We start from the raw sequence: 20,485 nt of genomic DNA, 5'->3' as shown, positions 1-20,485 counted from the left end.
TATTTTTAACCACAAAATTGGGTTTTATCCGCCGGACATGTTTTGTCTCTTATCTCAAGAATCACTGTTAGATACCTGAAATGTTAATTCATCTTCAAATTTGACTGTTTGCTGATGCTGCTGTCCACGTTCTGCCACAAGGAGGGCACAGGTACACACCATATTTAGTTTGAGGCTTTAGTAGCACTATCTTACACATTAATTCATATAAAATATGTAATAAAAAATACAAACGTGCACAAAACCTCATAAACATGAAGACACACCACAGAGACACCAGAGCAGTTTTTGTCTCGCCTCATATTGATGTAAGAAGACAGAGCAAAGACTGTTTTGTGCTTTAGTTCAGTCTGTACAGCGTATTTTATTAGTGATTATATTACTGATTATATTACTGATTATTAGGCTACTGAGAGATCCTTTTTCTGTTTTTGCATTGAGAAAATGTTCTCTTTAGAAATATGATTTAAATATGGCGAGTGAAAGGACTCGGCTTAGTTTTATTCTACTAATATTTCACACATGTAGATACTGTCTGCAGGTAAGAGTTTACAAGCTTTTGAATATTTAAATGGTAAATGGCCTGTATTTGTAAAGTGCTTTACTTAGTCCCTATGACCCCAAAGCGCTTTACACACACATTCACACACTGGTGATGGCAAGCTACATTGTAGCCACAGCCACCCTGGGGTGCACTGACAGAGGCGAGGCTGCCGGACACTGGCGCCACCGGGCCCTCTGACCACCACCAGTAGACAAACACGGGTGAAGTGTCTTGCCCAAGGACAGAATGACCGAGACTGTCCGAGCCAGGGCTCGAACCGGCAACCTTCCGATTACAAGGCGAACTCCCAACTCTCGAGCCACGATCGCCCCAAATGTACAGCATCAGAAGTAGTAAGGGTGGGCTTTATGTGACATAATGATAAGACTAAAATATAAATAAATATAGAGACGTATCCTTTAATAACCACATATCGTGTAGTCCTTCATAAAAACAATACATGAATCTCAGCCACTAAATCCCTGTAAGCACGTGCTGATTTACAGCCATAATCTCCTCTTGTTCATCTCTGGATCGATACCTGGGTCATATGAAATTACAATCTGTTATTAGCTTTGCAGAAATCTTTTTAATTCAAGACGATGTTTGCAGCAGATTCACTTTAAAGATCACAGCACAGAGTCAGTGTTTGAGAGTAACTGCTGCCCTTTCCTCAGTACAAAGAGGACACAGCCTCATCATAACAAACTGATGATACCAGATGTTGGAGAATTCAAACTGATGTGGAGGCATCACTACACCTGAGGATGACGACAAACATAGCTCACCACCTATAAATAATATGGACAATATCTGTAAAAGGAACTCAAAGAGCTGAATAAGAAAAAAAGCCAAAGGGATTTCCTAAAAATAGAAAATGTAATAAAGACAGGGGAAGGGCAGAGCAAAGTGGAGCACACGTTTCAATCTGGTCTGATCCATTTTACTTGGTGCACCAAATCCATGTGATTAAACCCAACAGCTGCCCAATTACTTACACAGCTTAAAGGAACATCGTGCACGACATGTTATTGAAGTCTTCAGAGACGGCAGAAGGTGTCAGGTGGAATATCTGCTGCACAACTTTGACAACACAGCTTAAATAAGAAGCTGCGTTTCTCACGGCCAGGATCAGACTGGGACACACTCAACACCAGGCTTCAGATTTTACTTTGTAATATATGAACATGTGTTTACTGACTGGTGTTCATAACAAATATAACAAATGTCCCATCTTCCTGTCCTCACCCCCAACCCCCGCAGCACACTGCTGCTCCTCCCCCAGCCTGCTCTCTGGGGCTGTCTTCCTGTTAAAAGAGAGGTTTTCCTTCCCACTGTCACCAAGTGCTTACTCACAGGGGGTCATCTGAGACCCCTGTGAGTGAATGACTGTGTGTAGTTATTTAGTCATTCCATTTAGGATGTGGATGTGAGTTTAATTGTGTGATGACCCAAACTGTCGGTTCTTCGGTGCTTTTTCTTTTTATTTCATTCGATTTTTTTGTCCATCTGAGACAATCGTGTTATCCACAATCATTTCACAATTGAATAATCCTCTTGTTATTGTGGAAGCAACGCGCTATTTCAGCAATCCTTTATATCGGCTGCTTCTTGAAATAGTCTGCTTCATCCTGAGGTCATACACACAGTTTTTCATTGTCTTGGATTATAGCTGGACACAGTTTCTTCTTCTCTGAAGTCTAATTCATGCACTGCCACGGCGATCTTAGTGTAGAGCAGAACAAGAACGAGCAGCTGGAGCCGCTGAGTGAGTTTGTCTGTAAAGTAAAAGGCAACTGTATTATCCTGCCCAGTTTCTTAAAAAGGAGGCTAATTAGGAACTTATAGTGCTGAGTGGTGTAGTGGTTTTAATTTCATGCGCGACATTAATTTTTCACATACAGCTGCACCAGTGAAGCAGCTTTGATGTACTGTAATATTCTCCATTATTAGCAATAAAGAGCATGTGGGAGGGGCTTGCATTAAACGAGCACACCCCCAATCATGTGACTCGCACGTATTAATTAATGACAATAGTTTAATTAATTTCAAACGTCATGAAGCATTGACTGAATTACACTGTAAACTGTGAACTTCTGCTGTAGACCAGCTCAGATACATAAGCTGGTCTGGTAACCAGTCAGTGTACCAGTTTGTTTGTGTCCATGCTAAGAATCAGAAAGCTGCAAACTGGCCTGTTTGTCCCTCTGTAGGATTTCTTCTTCTTACTTGAGCATCAGCTCCACTGACACCACGCTGGTGTGCAGCCTCTTCTCTCATCGAAACACACAAGTGACAGGGACATTCACACTGGCCAGTTTGTTGTGCACAGTTCATTATTACTCAAGTAACACGATCGCTACATGTTGCAAATATGACCTGCAGGAACAATGCAGTCACCATAAAGATGAAATCAAACCACAGACGATCACTCGTCTGTAAAATTCATACAAATATATACTCTTTGGTTTCGTGTAGCCCCAGCACAAAGTAACCTTACACAAAGCTAGAAATGCAACAATGTGGCGAAACAGATCAGTGTCTAAACACATTGGACAAGTTACCACAGCCTATGTTTTATTAAAAGGCTTCCTCAGACGGTCCACAAACACTGTTTTCATCTGCATCGCTCTGAAAGAAACTGTATAAACTGAGTTAAGCTATTTATCAAAGTTGTCTTCTACTCTTGTTCTCGGAGTGATTATTTTGATTTATTCTTTCAAGAAGAAAGAACAAAGTTTGCACGCCACAAATGGATTATTGACGAGTCTCCACTCCTGACACTGCTGGAGTAAATTCAGCAATTACTTTAAAATATGCAGCCAAATCCCAGCCCGCTGTTATAATCACATTACATACTCCTCTGGATGCAATGCACATCCAACACAGCCTTCCACTCATGACGGTGTATTTACACTCTCACTGAAAACTCCACTTCCACCGTAGCATCCACATGTAGGCCACTCGCCTTTTCCCACAACAAGAACTTCCTACTCCGAGCTTAGACACACAGACCAGAGCGACTGTGGTTCTGTCAAAGCTGCCTTTGCTCCCAGGACAAGCACTTACTGGTGATTCTAAATTGCCCACAGGTGTGGATGTGAGTGGGAATGGCTGTCGGTCTCTCTGCGTTAGGCCTGCATCAGGCCTGTGCAGGATGTTCCCCGCCTCTTTCCTTACGATAGCTGGGATAAGCTCCCATGACCCTGATAAGGATAAGCAGAGGAGGATGGGTGGCTGATAAGCTTTAAGAACAAAGGAAAGCATGTTAAGATAAATATTTTTAGCTTTAGTAAATCAGCTTTACATTCGTGTAGAAAGTGAAAACGCGTTTAAACTGAAAGTTTAAGGATTCAGAAGTAACTGGACAGACACACAAACACAATGACGACAGCGTTGTTTCTTCCCTGTGATGGCTTCACAGGGTTTAGTGCTGCTGTGAGTCATGTGCTGCCAAACCTATTTCAATTAAAGCTGTGACATGGCAATTTAAAACTGATCTACTGCGTTTTTCCTCTTTTTTCTGTGAATTATATCCTGTCATAACGCTAGACACTCATGATAAATATGTCCATACGTTTCCAGTTATGATGTTAGCGAATTATTCAGACTGCTAAAAAAATATCGGTTTCCTGCTGTTTCGATACTCGTTGATCTGGCTGACGTCAACAACGGGGGAATTCCTCGTTGCCTCATCTCCTTACAGAACAGTCTGTGGTCTGAGTAAACAGTGAATATGTTTACAGGAGTTGTACGTGTGAGGCAGGTTCCTCGTCTAAGTCGTTCCACAGCTAGCTGAACGAGCACACCTGGCTGTTGTTAGTTAATGGGAGGCTGTGTGTCACCTCGTGTATTCTCACTCTATTCCTTCTCATTTTCATGTTTGCTTTTATGTTGTAGGCCGATTCTCCGCGTCGGTCATTTCCTGTTTTATTTTGGTGCCTGTTCCTCCTGGTATCTCGGCCTAGCTTTACTTCCTCATTAGCCATCACGCTGTGTTTGTATATATGGCCTCAGTCTTTGCTTCCTCTTTGTTGTGTCCTATCTTTGCTTTGGTTTTCCTTGTCTGTGTGTTATTTTGTACTTTAATAAAACTGCCTTTGACTTTATCCCTTGTGTTTTACAAACATCTTTATATATAGTCGCTGAGTTTTCCCAGGCTCACAAGAAACAGGACAATTGACAGGCAAGCAGCTTCATGGCCAGGTAAGGCCTGCCCCTCCTGGACAACAGGTTTGGGTTTGATTCCAGGCGGTGACTTTGAATTTGTAGCTGCTGACTACAACTCTCATATGAAGTGTAAAGAGATTCTGACACCAGTGAAGCCTGAAAAACTCAAATAAATCTAGAAGAGAGATGGAAAAAACTTACAGATACTTGCATTAACTAATGGTTAAACAGGTATACCCACGTGGCTGGACTGTACATGTTATCATGTGTTATGGGGCAAGAAAATGCCACATGTATAAGACATTTAAACAAGTTGTAAATCAACACAAAGGTGGTCCAGAGAAGGAGGCTGCAGAAGCCAAGAGAAACCTCAGAGTCAATAATATGAAAAGACACAGTGATAGCATCTGGTGACAGAGTGGCCTCAGACCTCTCTGTGGCATTGATAAAGCTTCATATGATAGCATGCATAGGCTAACAGGCTTTGGGGCTCAGTGACCTATGCTCAGCAGCAGCCAGTGTACACCAGAGATTGGCTAACAATTAGATCCACGCTCATATCGATGCAAATGATCGAGGAGCATGGACTGTTTTACTGTAGCGATTCACGTCTGCGCACACTGGATATAATCTGGAGGGAGCTCCGAGCATTTAAAGGCAGCCTGCGGCATGAGTTATCGACAGTTTGAGTGATTATATGCATCACATCTGCCAAACATTAATTATTCAGCACCCATTCAGGAATGTAGTGAAAGAGGAAACGTGATACTTTTCTGTTGGATTATTGGATTTCTGGGAGCATCTGCTATAGACAAGCTGATAATGGGATAATGTCTCGTTGACAAAAAGAGAACAAAGGCCAAAAACATTGGTAATAACAAAGGACGCAGTAAATAAAACGTTGGTATGAACAGCTCTGATGGCACCTGTCAACAGAAAGTTAAAAGACAGCAGTTATGATGTTATTTCCAAAACATCACGTTTTCTGCATAGAAGCTTTGCAGAGCGTTCCTCCAGTGCTCCACATGTATGAGTATTTTTTATTTCAAGTTTTATTAACATTAAACCTTTTGTGTTGCCTATTTTGGTTCTGTTGCTTTGAACCTTTGTGACTGCCTGTCTATGAAAAGTGCTCAATAAATCAACTTTACTTACATTAAAAATAATGTAATCCATCTAACCCACCCACCTGGACGAATACAAACACTACGACATTAGTATGTTCTGAGAAAATCCACAAACATTATGTAAAAGATGGACGTACCCTTGTGTCCTCTGTAAGGCGTAGACGTGACGTGGAGCTGTGGTAGGCCACTCCTCTGGTTTATACAGCGAGTCAGGTTGAACACAGGAGATCAGCTCCCTTCATCGATCACCTCACTAAACTAATTTGTGATGAGTTTACAGTTTCAATCATGAGTTTTGAGTCTTACTGAACGCTATACACAGTTTTCCTCGATTACAGTACCAAAGGAGATGAAGCAGGGCGATGTAGTTTCCCTCACTCATAAAATACCCAGATGGTGACGTCACAGGGAGACGTTACCCACCAGAGGCCGTGTGGTGACCACATCCATCCTAAATACACAGTGCATAGCTCAAAAATGTACATGGTGTGTTTGTTATGCTACGGAGTTTACAAAAGCTGATACTACACAGCACATTCATCGTAGTGTTACTGTTACTGCATTCAACAGACAAACTGCAACACTGTAGCACTGTGGCTGTGGTGACTGCAGCTGCTCTGGCCTGCTGCACTGGCTTGTATTCAAATACTTGATATGAGGCTAAGGATATGTGTGCCTCAGCCACACTTCAGCGTTTCTATCAGGAATCAGCAGAGGAGTCATTGTTTAGCCACCCAGGACTTAAACTTTAAATACAGCACTCTGTTACCATTGCACTGCAGAGTTCAGCACTGCTGAAGCTTTAAATCAAATCACTTTTTATTGTCACATCACATGTGCAGGCACACTGGCACAGCACATGCGAGTGAAATTCTTGTGTGCGAGCCCCACAAGCAACAGAGATGTGCAAACACAACAACACAAACGAGCAACATACAAGAATGGCCAACCTGAAACTAATAAATATATGTACAATATATAATAGTGTATGCATTTCTGGATGTGTATACTAAATATTTTCCTACGTGTGTGTGTGTGTGTGTGTGTGTGTGTGTGTGTGTGTGTGTGTGTGTGTGTGTGTGTGTGTACACATTTTTACAAATTAAATAGTAAAAAAAAAAAAAAAATAATAATAATAATAATAATAATAAAATATATAAAATATACAGAGTTGAATATGTGCAAAACAGTGGCATTACTGTACAGTATGGAGTGCATAATGTTGAAGTTCCAGTAGTGAAGCTGAGGTGTCTATGACGTGTTCAGCAGTCTGATGGCCTGGTGGAAGAAGCTGTCTCTCAGTCTGCTGGTTCGGGACCGGATGCTGCAGAACCTCCTTCCTGATGGAAGCAGTCTGAACAGTTTATGGCTGGGGTGACTGGAGTCCTTGATGATCCTCCCCGCTTTCCTCAGGCACCGCTTCCTGTAGATGTCTTGGAGGGAGGGAAGCTCACCTCCAATTATCCGTTCAGAGCACCGCACTACTCGCTGGAGAGCTTTGCAGTTGTAGGCGGTGCTGTTGCCATACCAGGTGGTGATGCATCCAGTGAGGATGCTCTCAATGGCACAGCGATAGAAGGTCCTGAGGATGCGGGGGCTCAACATTAACTAACAATTAATTAACACTCAACAAAGCCACGTCAATTAACTGCACATATTATAAGCCACTATAAACAAACAGTCACAGTAATAATCAGCCCTCTACACACAATTATAGCCATAGCCAGTCTTAATCAGTCTGGGCAGCAGGCGGTTGTAGCCTAATAATATATTCTAAAGAGCTGGATTAAGTAGCTTCATTTACTAGCTCTAGTTAAGTAGCTACATTGACCCAGACTTTGCACTAAGCAGTCAGAGCTGAGGCTGTATGGACCCACGCCGTGCTTAAAGGCACTGGCCTTCTTCTGTGGATCAGAGGGAAGGATGCAACATTTATTGCAAAGTAGTGAAAATCTGGTGGGCAAAGCAAACGCAGCTCATAAAAGAATCAAAGATGCAACTGCAAGTTTGAGTCCAGATGAATCAGGTTTTCTTTCCTTGGCTTCTTTCATACATCACGATCAATATTCAATAACATAGCATGCAGTAGCTTAACACAATAACAAAGCTCCGTAAAACACTAAGCTGGAACAGAAAGAGTTTCTGCAGCGTCTGTTTACCTTTAAATTCATGACTTTTTTTGGAGTCTGAATGTTCAAAGTAAGCGTTTTTCTTCTCATATTTCATGATTGTAACCGTCCCCAATGATTTGTGCATCCATTTTATTGGCAGGGTGGGTGTTGATAATCCTTTCAAACCCTCTGCCAGTAACATGGAAACTTACAGCGTATTCATTGCAGTCTATAGATCGGGGACTGGTGCAGCATCGCTCTGTGACCAGCGTGGCTGGAAATGGGAAGATGTCTCCTGGCGCCGTAATCGCCACTCGAGACGTGGCAGATATTTTCTCTAAATAGTCTGATATCATGTGTCAGCATGTTTCCTTCATACTTACTGCAATCAGAAAGCGCTTTACTCTCGATCTGCACAGCGAGAGCGTCTATTCTGTGGTGAGAGGAATCAACTCTGACAGGACATATAAAGAAAAATAATAAGATCTGATGCTCGTTTACTGTCACAGATATTTCTATGATGTGACATCGAGCCTTACTGAGTGAAAACAATCAGTGAATGTAGCTGTTATAAATTAGTTATAAATGAACAGTTTTTATTGAACAACTTTGCTCACCAACCTCTTTTCATGCATGTATAAGAAACATCCCTGTGTGAAGTTCCCTGTATCGTCTATCATTTCCTCATAAATTATTTCTCAGTGACAAAGACGAGATAAAAAAGTCTCTTTATTTCACGCCTTTGACTAATTCTGACGTGTCAGAGATCTTACAGAGAGACTGAAGTCTGGCCTGCTGGTATCTGTGGGAGTTATCGATATTGTTAGTGAGAGGACACACGATGGCTTCAGTATGTATGAACTATCCTGTAGTATATCTCACTAGTTGATAAACTCCTTTGTTATTGTGAAGTAAACAACAACAACTATCTGCTGCGTTTGCTAATAATGGACCAGTCCTGATGCAGATGCTGAGTACGGCCCAAAAGGATTTGAGTGTAGCCTGACTTTCTCTGAAGGCCAACAGATGGGGAGCGCTGTGACACGGGTTTCACCTTTGTAAATATCTTATTGATAAATTCATCGACTCACAGACACACTTATTTTTTGTACCATCTATTTTTGGTCACCTTGTATGATGCTGCACGTTCATTGGCTGAGCTTTTCCTTCCAAACTAGTTTGTCTCTGTTACTGTACAGTCTTCACCTTATAAAGCAGCTGTTGTGATTTGGACACACCTTAGGAATAAACAGCAACATTATTTTAGTGAAGTCAATGAAATAACCGACTTCAGTGTCTCTGCTCTGTCCAAAGGATTCCCTGCAGCCTTTTTGTCTTCAAAGGAGCTCAGGAAGGGAAGTGTCAGGACTTCTTTGAGTTTCTTGAAGACGTTTCATCCAAGAAGCTTCTTTAGTTCTAAGAACAACTGGTGGAGAGTCCCAGATTTAAGCCCTATGGGAGTGTCCCCAAGAGGGTCCTGGACCTGCTATTGATCCTCTGCCTGATCACACAGCCAGGGTGTATAAACAGGTGTAGGTCACAATCAGCCGAGGCTTTCCTGTCCGAGCTCCTTAGACTACGAGGACCGGGATGACTGAGAACCTTCACAGACAGTCTTTGTCTTATTTGCAGCAGTGTTTCATTTTACAGTTTATTGTTGATGTTCATCGTCATCATTTGACACATGTGACTGTTGTAGAGATTTGTGCAGAAGAAGCGTCCCCTGGATATTCGCTTTCTCTGGCTGGTGTTTGAGTGTTTCGATTACAATAAGACTTTCCCTATTAAGTACCAAAAGTACAAAATCGTCCTGAGAAGCGTTCACAAAGAAACTTTGAGTCTCAGCGAGCCCAAGCACTGTGAAGTGAGCCCGCGACGGCACTAATCCTTGTGATCATATATACTCGTACAACAATCCCAGCATCCAGTCGGTGGGCCCCTGATGATGAGAGCGCACCTTCCTCCCAGTTTGTTTTGTCTTGCAGAAGAACCGTAGTATATGTTTAGACATGAGGAAAAGTGGCGGCGCTGTCACGCCACAGCGCTCTGCCTCATTTACCTTTTGATAAATTCATCAGGCCTTGAATGCGTACAGCTGTAGGTGTTCCCCGAGTGCCTGCTTCACATTCATTAGCGAGCGAATGTGCAGCTGCATCGGCTCCGTCGCGCACACCCATCGCTGCTCCTGTGAAGCTGCGTGCCATCTCTGCTGCGACGCGTTTCAGGTGCTTCAGATGCGAGATAATTAGTTTTGAAGTATCTGCTCGCCGAGCTAACTTCAAGCATGAAATCTTAAGTAAATATGTGTGTCCGCTGCTTTGCCACGCTGCTGATTCAATCTTATAAAAACTGGATGCCTGGTGAAGCGGTCTGTGCTCGTTGCGAGGGGATCACTTAAAGCATAGCAATATTCCTCCCACAGACTCACACTGAAGAGTGTCATAACAGCGGGTAATGAAAGCCTTTTTCCTGCCAAAAGCAAATTCCTTCCATCCCTTCAAATCATGCCTCACGCTGGCCTGTGACCAGCCCTTGGGTGGCCTTATTAAAGAAGTTGCACCAGATAATGATTATGAATTATGCCACAGCGCTACAAGAATAGCTCGGCCAAAGTGTGCTTTTGGAAAATAACATGTACTTAGCAATGCAAAGTGTGCTGGTAAGCATGTAACATGCTGAAGTTACAAATATCAGACAGCCCTGAGACACAAAGATGAGAGAAAGTTAATCCTCAGCTCTTTGGATAATTAATTAACTTGTAGTACGAGCGGCTCTGCCTCTCTTACGTTCTCTAGTAATTAAACTGTCTCGAGAGCTGATAGGACAAAACAAGCAGTACTGAGATATCATCTGGGAAATGTTATGTTTGTTTTTGATCACAAAATAATAAATGAACAGCGAACAAAAACACTAGCATAGGTGCACCCGGACATCTGACTTCTGTTCTTTGTCTCCATTTTTTAGGTATTTTTGCTTTTACCACCCGTCTCACTCGTAACACTGGTCATCACGCTGCACTCTCCAACTTTTTCACTACATTTACAAACTCGTCAGAACATCTTTATTTTTTCAGAAATTGTGATCTTGCCCTGTGATGAAATGATCTAGTGAAATCCATCCATCCATCTTCATCCGCTTTATCCGGGGCCGGGTCGCGGGGGCAGCAGCCTAAGCAAAGAGCCCCAGACCTCCCTCTCCACAGCCACCTCCTCCAGCTTATCCAGGGGAACACCAAGGCGTTCCCAGGCCAGCCGAGAGATATAATCTCTCCAGCGTGTCCTGGGTCTCCTCCTTGAATCGCTACCTTATCGTGGTGGAGGGGTTTGTGTGTCCCAGGGATCCCAGGGGCTTTGTTGTCTGGGGACTTTTGCCCCCTGGTAGGGTCTCCCATGGCAAATTGGTCCTGGGTGAAGGACCAGACAAAGAGCGATTCAGAAGACCCTTATGAAGAGAACATCGAGGGAACAGTTTACCCTGCCCGGGATAGGGTTACCGGGGCCCCGCCCTGGAGCCAGGCCCGGGGAGGGTGCCCGAGGGCGAGCGTCTGGTGGCCGGGCCTTAGTCCATGGGGCCCGGCCGGGCACAGCCCGAAGAGGAGACATGGGCCCATCCTCCCGCAGGCCCACCACCTGCAGGAGGCGCCACAGGGGTCGGGTGCATTGTGTGCCGGGTGGCGGCCAGGAGCGGAGGCCCTGGCGGACTGACCCCCGGCTGCCAAGACTGGCAATAGGGATCTAGTGAAATTATAAAGGAAATGTTGTATTTGTAGTTTTGTGGCCTGTGTTTTTCCCATCCCATAGTGGTTTTTTCCCCCAGTATAGTATCAGGATACCCGATGAGTAAAAACTATAAATTCTTTCCATTAATTTTGTCAGCAGCTCTATCTAAAAATGTGTGGACGTGAACCTGTGGAAGGATTATTAACAGATGAAGACGACCTCAGAGTGTGTCTTCGCCCTCTCAGCAGGCACACGTGCAGCTGCTGCCATCATTTTTTATTCATTCAATAAATTCATGTAAATAACCCAGATTACAGCTAACCAAGACTGTGATGACTGCCACAAAACATCGAACACACAACTGACAACAATACTGTCATTTTAAATATCATTAGGCCACCAGCACTCAACAACACACACACTGACATCATCAGGCTTCTGATTGGCCCACATGTCTGTATAGTTAGGCTTATATAACCACCTCTTGCTTTGACACCTCTTAACACCAATTTTTTTGCATTTTTTAAAGGAGTTGAAAGGTTGTGGTTTCCTACGCATTAAGCCTAAAGTTCAGGACCGTCAACAGCCAGCAGCCCCACCTGACCACAGAGTTCTGCACCACAGCAGCTGTAACACGAACACCAAGCAACGCTGAACTGCTGTGTGCTCCCTGTTCGTTTTTATTGAGCTGTAGCAGGTCGGAAAGTAGTTAGTGAACTTCAGCTCCTATACATAGAAATTGCAAACATTTTCAACATGATATTATGGTTCAGTCTTTCCATGACGCCCATGTGTGCGTCCTAGTCTGGTGAAAGTTTGCTTACAGGAAATGCAGAAGAATGCTGGTGTTTATATGTTGTTCATGATCACAGGAACATTTCTTTTTGGTAGCAAAAACAACCAAGGCATGAACCAAACACTGGTTTTGAAGATCTCGTACAAATGAACCTTGTGCAATAGCAGGACCGTGTTCATCTGCACGGTCAGCCAAATGTCCAGGTCACTAGTAGAACATATAAAGAGCCGCACACAGATACAGCCTGCTTTCTCTCAGCTGATGCATAAATGTGCTTTGAGTGGTCCACACCAGCCTTGGTCATTAAAACCCACAAAGCCAGCTGGGGAATTGTGCAGTGAGCTCGGTACATTTAAAAGAGAGCACTCGAGCCCTACATGATACACTGATAGCACTGATAGTGCTACTGGAGAACACGCTGTGGTTTCTTATTGTCAGCACATATTTCCACTACAGTCAATAAAACTCGATTTTTACTATAATAATAAAGTAAGTGTTATTTCCATATATTTGTGAATGGGTCCTGTTGCCTGTATCCAGCACTGTTGGACCAATGAGCCAATAACATGAAACCGAACGCGAGCATATCGCCGTGTCTTTGTGGAGCCAAAGGACGCACACACGGGCCTCTCAGAAGGAAATGGCTGCCATTAACTCTGTCACCTGATAAACCAGCGATGATGCATCTTTGTTCGCTTCCTCGTTTCCCAGCGGTAAATATGAGAGTGGCTCTTTGACCTCCAGGAGGAGCTCGCCGTTTCATCAGGCCACATGTGTCAAACCTGATCGCAGGTCACGTTTGAAAACGCATCACTGTCACAGGTGACTAATGCAGCTGTCGCCTGAGCTCAGGTTCCCACCTTAACACAAACTGCTTAAATCCTGACACAAACCTCAAAGACAGACGAGCACATGAAACGACGGCGTGCCCGTGCTGAGTTCTTTCACTGCTGAAAATCACTTTTTACACTTTCAACATGACAAGAAAGGACGAGAAAGGTTAGGAAGCTCCTTTTTACACACACCATCATCATATCAGTTTAAACAAAAGCTACACTGACTCTGTTAGACACACTTTGTTAGGCTGCAGCTAAAAACAGCTGATGGATTTGTTCTAATAATCAGGAACACAGAAGCACATTATACAGATCCAAATCTAAGTTATTGTGTAAGAAACTGACATTTGAATTGAAAGGGTTCATCTCTGCATTCTGCCTGATAGAACGTGTGCATGTTCAAACAGCTAAGAGGTTAGCATGTGAGGCTAAAGCTCAATAATAATAATAATGATGTGGTCGCAGCTCTGACTGGAACCACAGAAGCTCCGCCCACCTGGTGTTCAAACTAGCATACTAAATTCACTTGCAGAATTAAACATTTAAAACAGTTTTTGTGACATTTGTGAACGTTTTGTTTCCCAAACTGCAAAAAATGCAAAGCTGGAAAGTTATGAGACACAGTGCTGCTGTGGGGCTTAACAAGCACCGCCCACCCACAGCATCACATACTGTGTGCTGCAGTTGTTGTGAGCACAAAGACACAAAGAAACAGACCAGTGGATGACTCAGCTTACTGTAATTAGTCAGAAAGTGTGAGGATAATAAGTGAACAGCAGCAGGTGAACAGTGCAGAGTCACAACATTTGCCTTGTTTTCATATTTGTAACAAACAGGTAAATGGCAGCAGCAGGTAAACAGGTGTATCTGCCTCTAAACAAATAGCTTAAAGAAATATTTAGTGCCAGAATGAATTATTGTAGGCATGAAATAACAGAGAACAAGAACCAACTGGACGTCAGATAGAGAGGCTGACGCCGTCTTAGTGCCTGAGTTATAATTTTGGTCGGCATCAGTGGGAGCTGTGGAATACCTGCACGGACCGAGCAGGCTCATTACTAAAGGTTCATGCTCAGCAGGTCCCTGATGGTTTCCTCTGTTTCCAGTTGGACAATAGATGTTGTTCCATATCTGTCAGAGCTGAGCTCACTAAGGACTCCCACAGGCCATCGCATTTCATGTGTAGGACATGGAAGCATGTTTGTTTTAAATAAACAGATTTATACGAGCAGCTGTGCTTTGGTTTGTTTTGGTCGGCAACATTCAAAAGAATATTTCTGGTTTGTGGTTTAAGACAAAATCTTTGTCTGGATTCTGCTGAATTTGAACTCCACTAGTTCAAACCTTCAGTTTGGATAACTTCAGACTGTGCTCACTGACCAGAACAGCTCCAGCTACTTCACTGTTACAACAAACACTGGTGTGTGCAACAGCTTCTGTACAGAACGACCAATGCAAAGGCCACGAGCCAAAGCAGGTGAGTAGATAAATGAGACACAGGCATGCAGGAGTAAACCTGCACCAGGGCCCTTAACCTGCGGTTCACTGCTGGTCAGTCATATGTCCTCTTATGTTGCCAGGTTGGATTGTTGCCACATGAAAATATAAAGAATGAACTCTTATTTTTATTTCAGGAAATAAAAGTGACCATCATACATTTACTGCAAAGCCACCGATGAAAGGCAGTTACACAGCTACTGTACGTTTACCATGTAACACAGATTTGTATCTGTTTCTGTTGAACTTGGTGTGAGACATCACAACGATCATCTTGAAGGACACACATTGTGATGCTGTTGAATTGCACATTATGGGACTTGATAATATTTCAACCTCCTGGTTTGCACTTTGTCATTGAGAGGATTCCACCGTCCACTGAGAAGCTGGATCACAAACTCTGAGAATGAATGCTCAAGGCCTTTACAAAAATGCTTGTTTTTATCCAACATGAGAACAACGACGGTCAGTTTACTGTAGAAACGAAGGACAGCAGAAGTCCTTTATCCTGCGATCAAAACAATTAATTTTGCTTTTACAAAACTCGGATAGGTGGTCGACAGCCAATCGAGATTTTTAGGACTATCACTGGACGCAGTAATGCAGGTAAAAACAAACGGCGTCAAATCACGGCGTAAAAGTCTCTTTCTGGAGTGAAAGCTTTTGCGGGGTGTAAGAGGGGGCTTGTACGTAGGAGTCGACCAATACCAGCAGCCGTCTGAGCAGCACATCTGTGGCCAGTCAGCACTTCTGGTTCCCCAACACACATCAGCAAAACACGACCCGAGACTGAGACTCGTAAAAATCCCACATGAAAGCGCCAACTAAGGACGAGCTCGGCCACTCCGCAGCGCATCTGCCTCGAACCAAAGGAAACGAACCTGTTCGCATGACCTTCATCGTGCGGTCCGTTCAAAGCAAAACCTCAGCCAGCAGACAACAACAACTTGTTTATGTGCTCGAAAGCAAAAAGTGAAGTGAGGAGAGCCGACACGAGCACAGCGGTGCCGCACAATAATCACGACGCCGCTCCGGCAACAACAGGAAGGCTCAGCTACGAGGCGCGCGTAAAACTCCGCCGGTCGGAGCAGCCCCTGATTCAGGCGCGCCGCCAGCTGTCCGCCCGCAGAGCAGAGGCGCAGACAGGTGAGCGCACTGAGGTGAAACACTTACAGTGAGTGGCGGCGGATGCTCCGCTAAAGACGCTCAGCGTGTAAAGGGTAACCATCGGCAGCAGCAAAACCATTTTCTCAGCTGTAGTGCGCTATTATCCGTGAGTCCGCAGAGAGCAACGCAGGACGGCGGCTCCTCCTCGGTCCTCCGGCTTGGAGGGATAGCAGAGGTCTGATGTGAAGGAGCAAACCGCTCCCACGATGGCACTCCCTCACTGCGAGGCACAGCCCACCCCGCTCCCCTCTCTGCCTCTCTCTCTCTCTTTGTCGGGTTCACATTTTATTGGCAGAGCGGAGCACTGCGATGCCCGAGCACTGCTATAAAACACAGAACAATAGCAAAGATCCGCAGAGAAAAGCCGCAATCCCTGCTGTATTTCGCTCCGTGTGTTCAGACATCATAAAATAGCACACTTTGCAGGCTGCTGATGACTTCATTCCACCGCACAGCAGAAGCTGCTGTGGACGTTTCCAGAAAACACGGGGTTCAAGCCTCAAGTCCAGCGCACTTCAGCACCGATGACAAACGTTTGGACACGGCTGTGTGGGAAATATGAACAGTCACTGTCACAGGAGCATACTTTGTTTCATCGCAACAAAATATTTGGTTTTACTTAATACCTCATTTATTTTATTTGACTTAAGATCATATTTGTTTTGTCAAGTTGAATTTGATTTGACTGAGTCTATACCAGGATATTATTTAGACCGTTTTGTTACAGATTCTCCTGTCGTCCATCTTTAAAGCGCTAGACAAACGTTCACATAACTTATTAGGAAGAATATCGTTTATGTATTTATTTTTATTAGCACTGTAGCTCTTTCACAGTTGATCTTTGGTCGCTTGCTGTTGTTTCATTCGTTTTAGTCCAGTCTTTGTACACAGCCATTTCTTAAAGGAGTGTTTTTGTCATACTGACCTATGAGTCCATCGTAAAAAGATCCCTCAACTCCAGAGATGAACCGGTTTGTGTCTACATGTCAGTGACACTGTCACTAACAGATTTTGATCCAGCATGTAAAAACAACATCAGCATAGCATCTCAAACACGCTGCCAGTGCAGTAAAAGCAAAGCTCATAGAAGATCACATTATGGACTTTTGCACTTTCAGTTCTACCTGCTCAGCTTCAGGCAGCTGTGACAATCAGCCAGCAACCAGAGCTTTCACTACCAGCTTTTCAGTGCAGCCAGCAACCTCCAGACAGCAGAACAATCAAGTCAGGAAATACGTTCCTGTAGCAGCTGGTGATTATGTCACATCCAACATGGTGGAGAGCTCTTGATCAATGTGCACATGATATGATGTGGAAAACCTCTGTGGTGATAATAATGATAATGCAGAAACACATGTAGTTATATTTATGTTTGGAAATCTGAGGTTTTCACCTGTCAAGTATTAGTTAATGTTAGCCTACAAGCTAAACTGATACCCAGGGAAACATGGCTGCCTTCTTCGTCAGTGATGTCAGTGAGGTTTGTTTGTCATTCTGTTCTTTGGAGTCGTGTTTTTGCTGCGAGCAACTTATTTGTTATTAACTGACTGTGTTCCTGAGCAGGTTTGCTTTTTGTTCATGCTGGGAGTGGAAGACGAGCAGGCACATTAAACTACATAGAACACTGTTAATAAACTGTGTGAATGCATTCATGCACCCAGCGTGTATGTGCAGTCGAATGCAGGAAGCTGTGTGGAATACACAATGACTAAACTCTCATTGTGATGCTAGCTATTAGAATTGTGGTGCCGTGATATATGTAGTGCACTTTTAATGACATTATATTTCATTAAAAAGTTACGATAGAGAATAATTTTCTATTATATTCTGCTATATTTATTCCCGATGTCTTTACTAATGATGTTTTTTAAAGTGCTGCACGGTTGGCGTGCAGCATTCATACGTGTACACTGACAATAAATTCTATTCTGTATTCTACTCTGTTGTGGAGTACAGATGTAGCCTCTGGACATGTAAAACAGCATACGGTATAGTTGCTACTACTAACAGCACTATTACACCTTTATAAACTGTGATGGCAACAGCAGATCAGGTCACGTGCACAGGATTACCCTCTGTGAGGTAAAGCGTAACACTTACATGTGATGGTGGAGATTTGGAGGCCACGCTCATTAAAAGTTCATTTGTTGCTATGGTTGCTTCTCCCCCCTCTCTGAGAGTGTGTCATACTGTGGCGGTCTGACTTTTACTTTGTTAAAGACCTTGATTCTTCATGCAGGCTGCAGTTTGCATCGTGCTGCTGGCAGCACTGACTCAGTCTGCTTTCTCAAAGTTGCCAGGTTTTTCTGTGACAACTTGTCTCAATGGCCAATTTGTGGTCACTCAGCCTTTTTGGAATAATGTCCCTGATTGTTCGTGCTGCCCAGTTAATCTGCCACTCTATATTGGCTGTTCTGTGCTAACCCAGAGCTGGAGTTTGGGCTCCGTGCTCAGTGCGCGCACTGTCTTTGGCTTTGATTTGCTGGTCAGAGGCTGAAAGGCTGGTTTAGGAGAATTCTCTCTGTTTTCTTCTCCTCGTACCACCGAGCTCTTGTGTTTTTCACTTTATTTATTTGGTGATGAATGTCATATAAAACAACGTATGAACCTTGGCTAAATTTCAGTGCCTTTTTCTTAAATAGGCTGTGATGAAACATGCATAAAACAAAGCGTAGGATGGGAAGCAGAGCTTTCAGCTATCAGGCTACTCTCCTGTGGAATCAGCTTCCAATTTGGGTTGTGGAGAACGGCATCCTCTCTGCTTTATTTATTTATGTATTTTTTCCATTCGTTATTTTGTCTCTTTGACAGCATAAAAGATGAACAGGAATGGGACCGAGACATAAAACACACATAGTTCTCAAACATTTAAGTCGAGGTCTTTATATAGTGTCCATTTCCACCAGTTCCATTTGAAGGCATCCAGTTTTATTCGTCATAGAAACTTCAGTTTATCTCCTCCATTATTTCCCTTTCAGCGACTCCTTTTCAGCCAGTTCTTGTGATAACTTTCTTCACAGCCACAGTCATTATTTTAAACATGTAGATGTTCTCTTTTTTAATCGTACCTTCTAGGATCAGACCAAGGTGTAAGACCTGTGGATCCCTGGGAAGTTCACACTGACAAAGTCCGTCTATCAGCTCGGCAACATCTGACCAGCATGGCTGTAGTTGATCACATGACCCACAGACGTGTAGGTTGTGTCACGATCCTGGTCTTATGACCCAGTGTTTTGAGTTTTAGTTCATTTTGATGTTTACAGTATGTTTAAGCTCGTCAAAGGAGCTTGCAAAGAAAAGCGTCTGGACTTCTTTAAGTTGCTTGAAGACGTTTCACCTCTCATCCGAGAAGCAGTCCATCTGCATCTTAAGGTCAAAGGTCACTCTTTGAGGATGCCAATGTTCACATTTTGGACAGAGAGGACAGATGGTTTGAAAGAGGAGTGAAAGAAGCATCTATGTCCACTGTGAGCGACCATCTTTGAACAGAGGCGGGGTTTACGACACCAACTCTCTGCCATCTATAATCCAGTTTTGAGATCCCTTCCCAGACGCCTTAACACCCACTCACATCCTGGGCCATCTGACCTCAGGAATTCGCATGATAAGGTGGGGCCAGGTTTCACAATGAACTCACCCGAAACTCTGGCTGATTGGGACCCACACCCAGTTTCACACCTTGGCTCAGGCGATTAGAGGATCATCAGGGGTCCTTTTGTCCCTCTGTGGGGGGAAACTCCCACTAGGTTTATATCTGGGACTCTCCACCATTTGACCTTAGAACTGAGGAAGCTTCTCGGATGAGAGGTGAAACGTCTTCAAGCAACTTAAAGAAGTCCAGACGCTTTTCTTTGCAAGCTCCTTTGACTACGATGACCTGGATGACTGAGAACCTTCACAGATATGTTTAAGCTCATTAGGCCTCCTAGGTTCATTTGCTTATTAGTTCCCCCTCGTGTTTCCAACCCCTGTTAAGTCTCCCCTGCTCTTCATGTGTTTCATGTCTGTGTCTTACGTTGTCAAGTTCTGGTTGTCATGTCTGCGTCTCATTATGTTTCCTATTTTATTTGGAAGAGATCCTGTGCTTTTATATTATGGGTTATGTTTTGAGTCCTTTGTTGTACTGTTTCTTGTTTCCCTAGGTCTGTTATGGTTATCATAGGTTTAGTTCTTTGGCTTTGTCATATGGCTTCCCTGTGTTCCATGTTGTGTCTACTGTGACGTTTTTGTACCATGTTTCAGGTTCCTATGTTCTGTCTCCCCAGTTGCTGTTAAGTTTACATGTCTAGAGTTCAGTCAGTGAGTTTCCTGTTTTACTTTGAAGGTCCATGTCTCATGTCAGTGTTTCTAGTTTTGCTTCCCTTGTCTCGTCCAGCCTGATTACTCCCAGCTGTGCTCTCCTTCTGTGTCTCGTTCCCTCGTTATCCCTCTGTGTATTTGAGCCCTGTGTGTCTCTTTGTCAGTGTCGTAGTCTCCCTCATGGCTGTGTTTCCTGTGTGTTAGTCATCTATGTCCCAG

The 20,485-nt window shown here is 43.7% G+C and overlaps 1 protein-coding gene across 1 annotated transcript in view; it reads right to left on the bottom strand.

Moving 5' to 3' along the window:
• LOC147310836 (contactin-associated protein-like 5) overlaps nucleotides 1-16,222 on the bottom strand; it is a 141,494-nt gene extending 125,272 nt beyond the window's left edge. Inside the window, exon 1 of the mRNA XM_086267733.1 lies at nucleotides 15,974-16,222. Coding sequence (XP_086123859.1) covers nucleotides 15,974-16,046 — 73 coding nt within the window. The 5' untranslated portion in view covers nucleotides 16,047-16,222. The remainder of the gene's footprint in view (nucleotides 1-15,973) is intronic.
• Between the last annotated feature and the right edge of the window lie 4,263 nt (nucleotides 16,223-20,485).

Source organism: Aulonocara sp. 'chitande type north' Nkhata Bay, linkage group LG16, assembly GCF_057382095.1.
Source record: "Aulonocara sp. 'chitande type north' Nkhata Bay isolate Kocher_YH1m ecotype deep benthic linkage group LG16, A_spYH_male_GT1.1, whole genome shotgun sequence".
NCBI classification, from domain to species: domain Eukaryota; kingdom Metazoa; phylum Chordata; class Actinopteri; order Cichliformes; family Cichlidae; genus Aulonocara; species Aulonocara sp. 'chitande type north' Nkhata Bay.
Note: the sequence above shows the minus strand (reverse complement) of the source record. Positions and strands in the feature narration are given on the sequence as shown.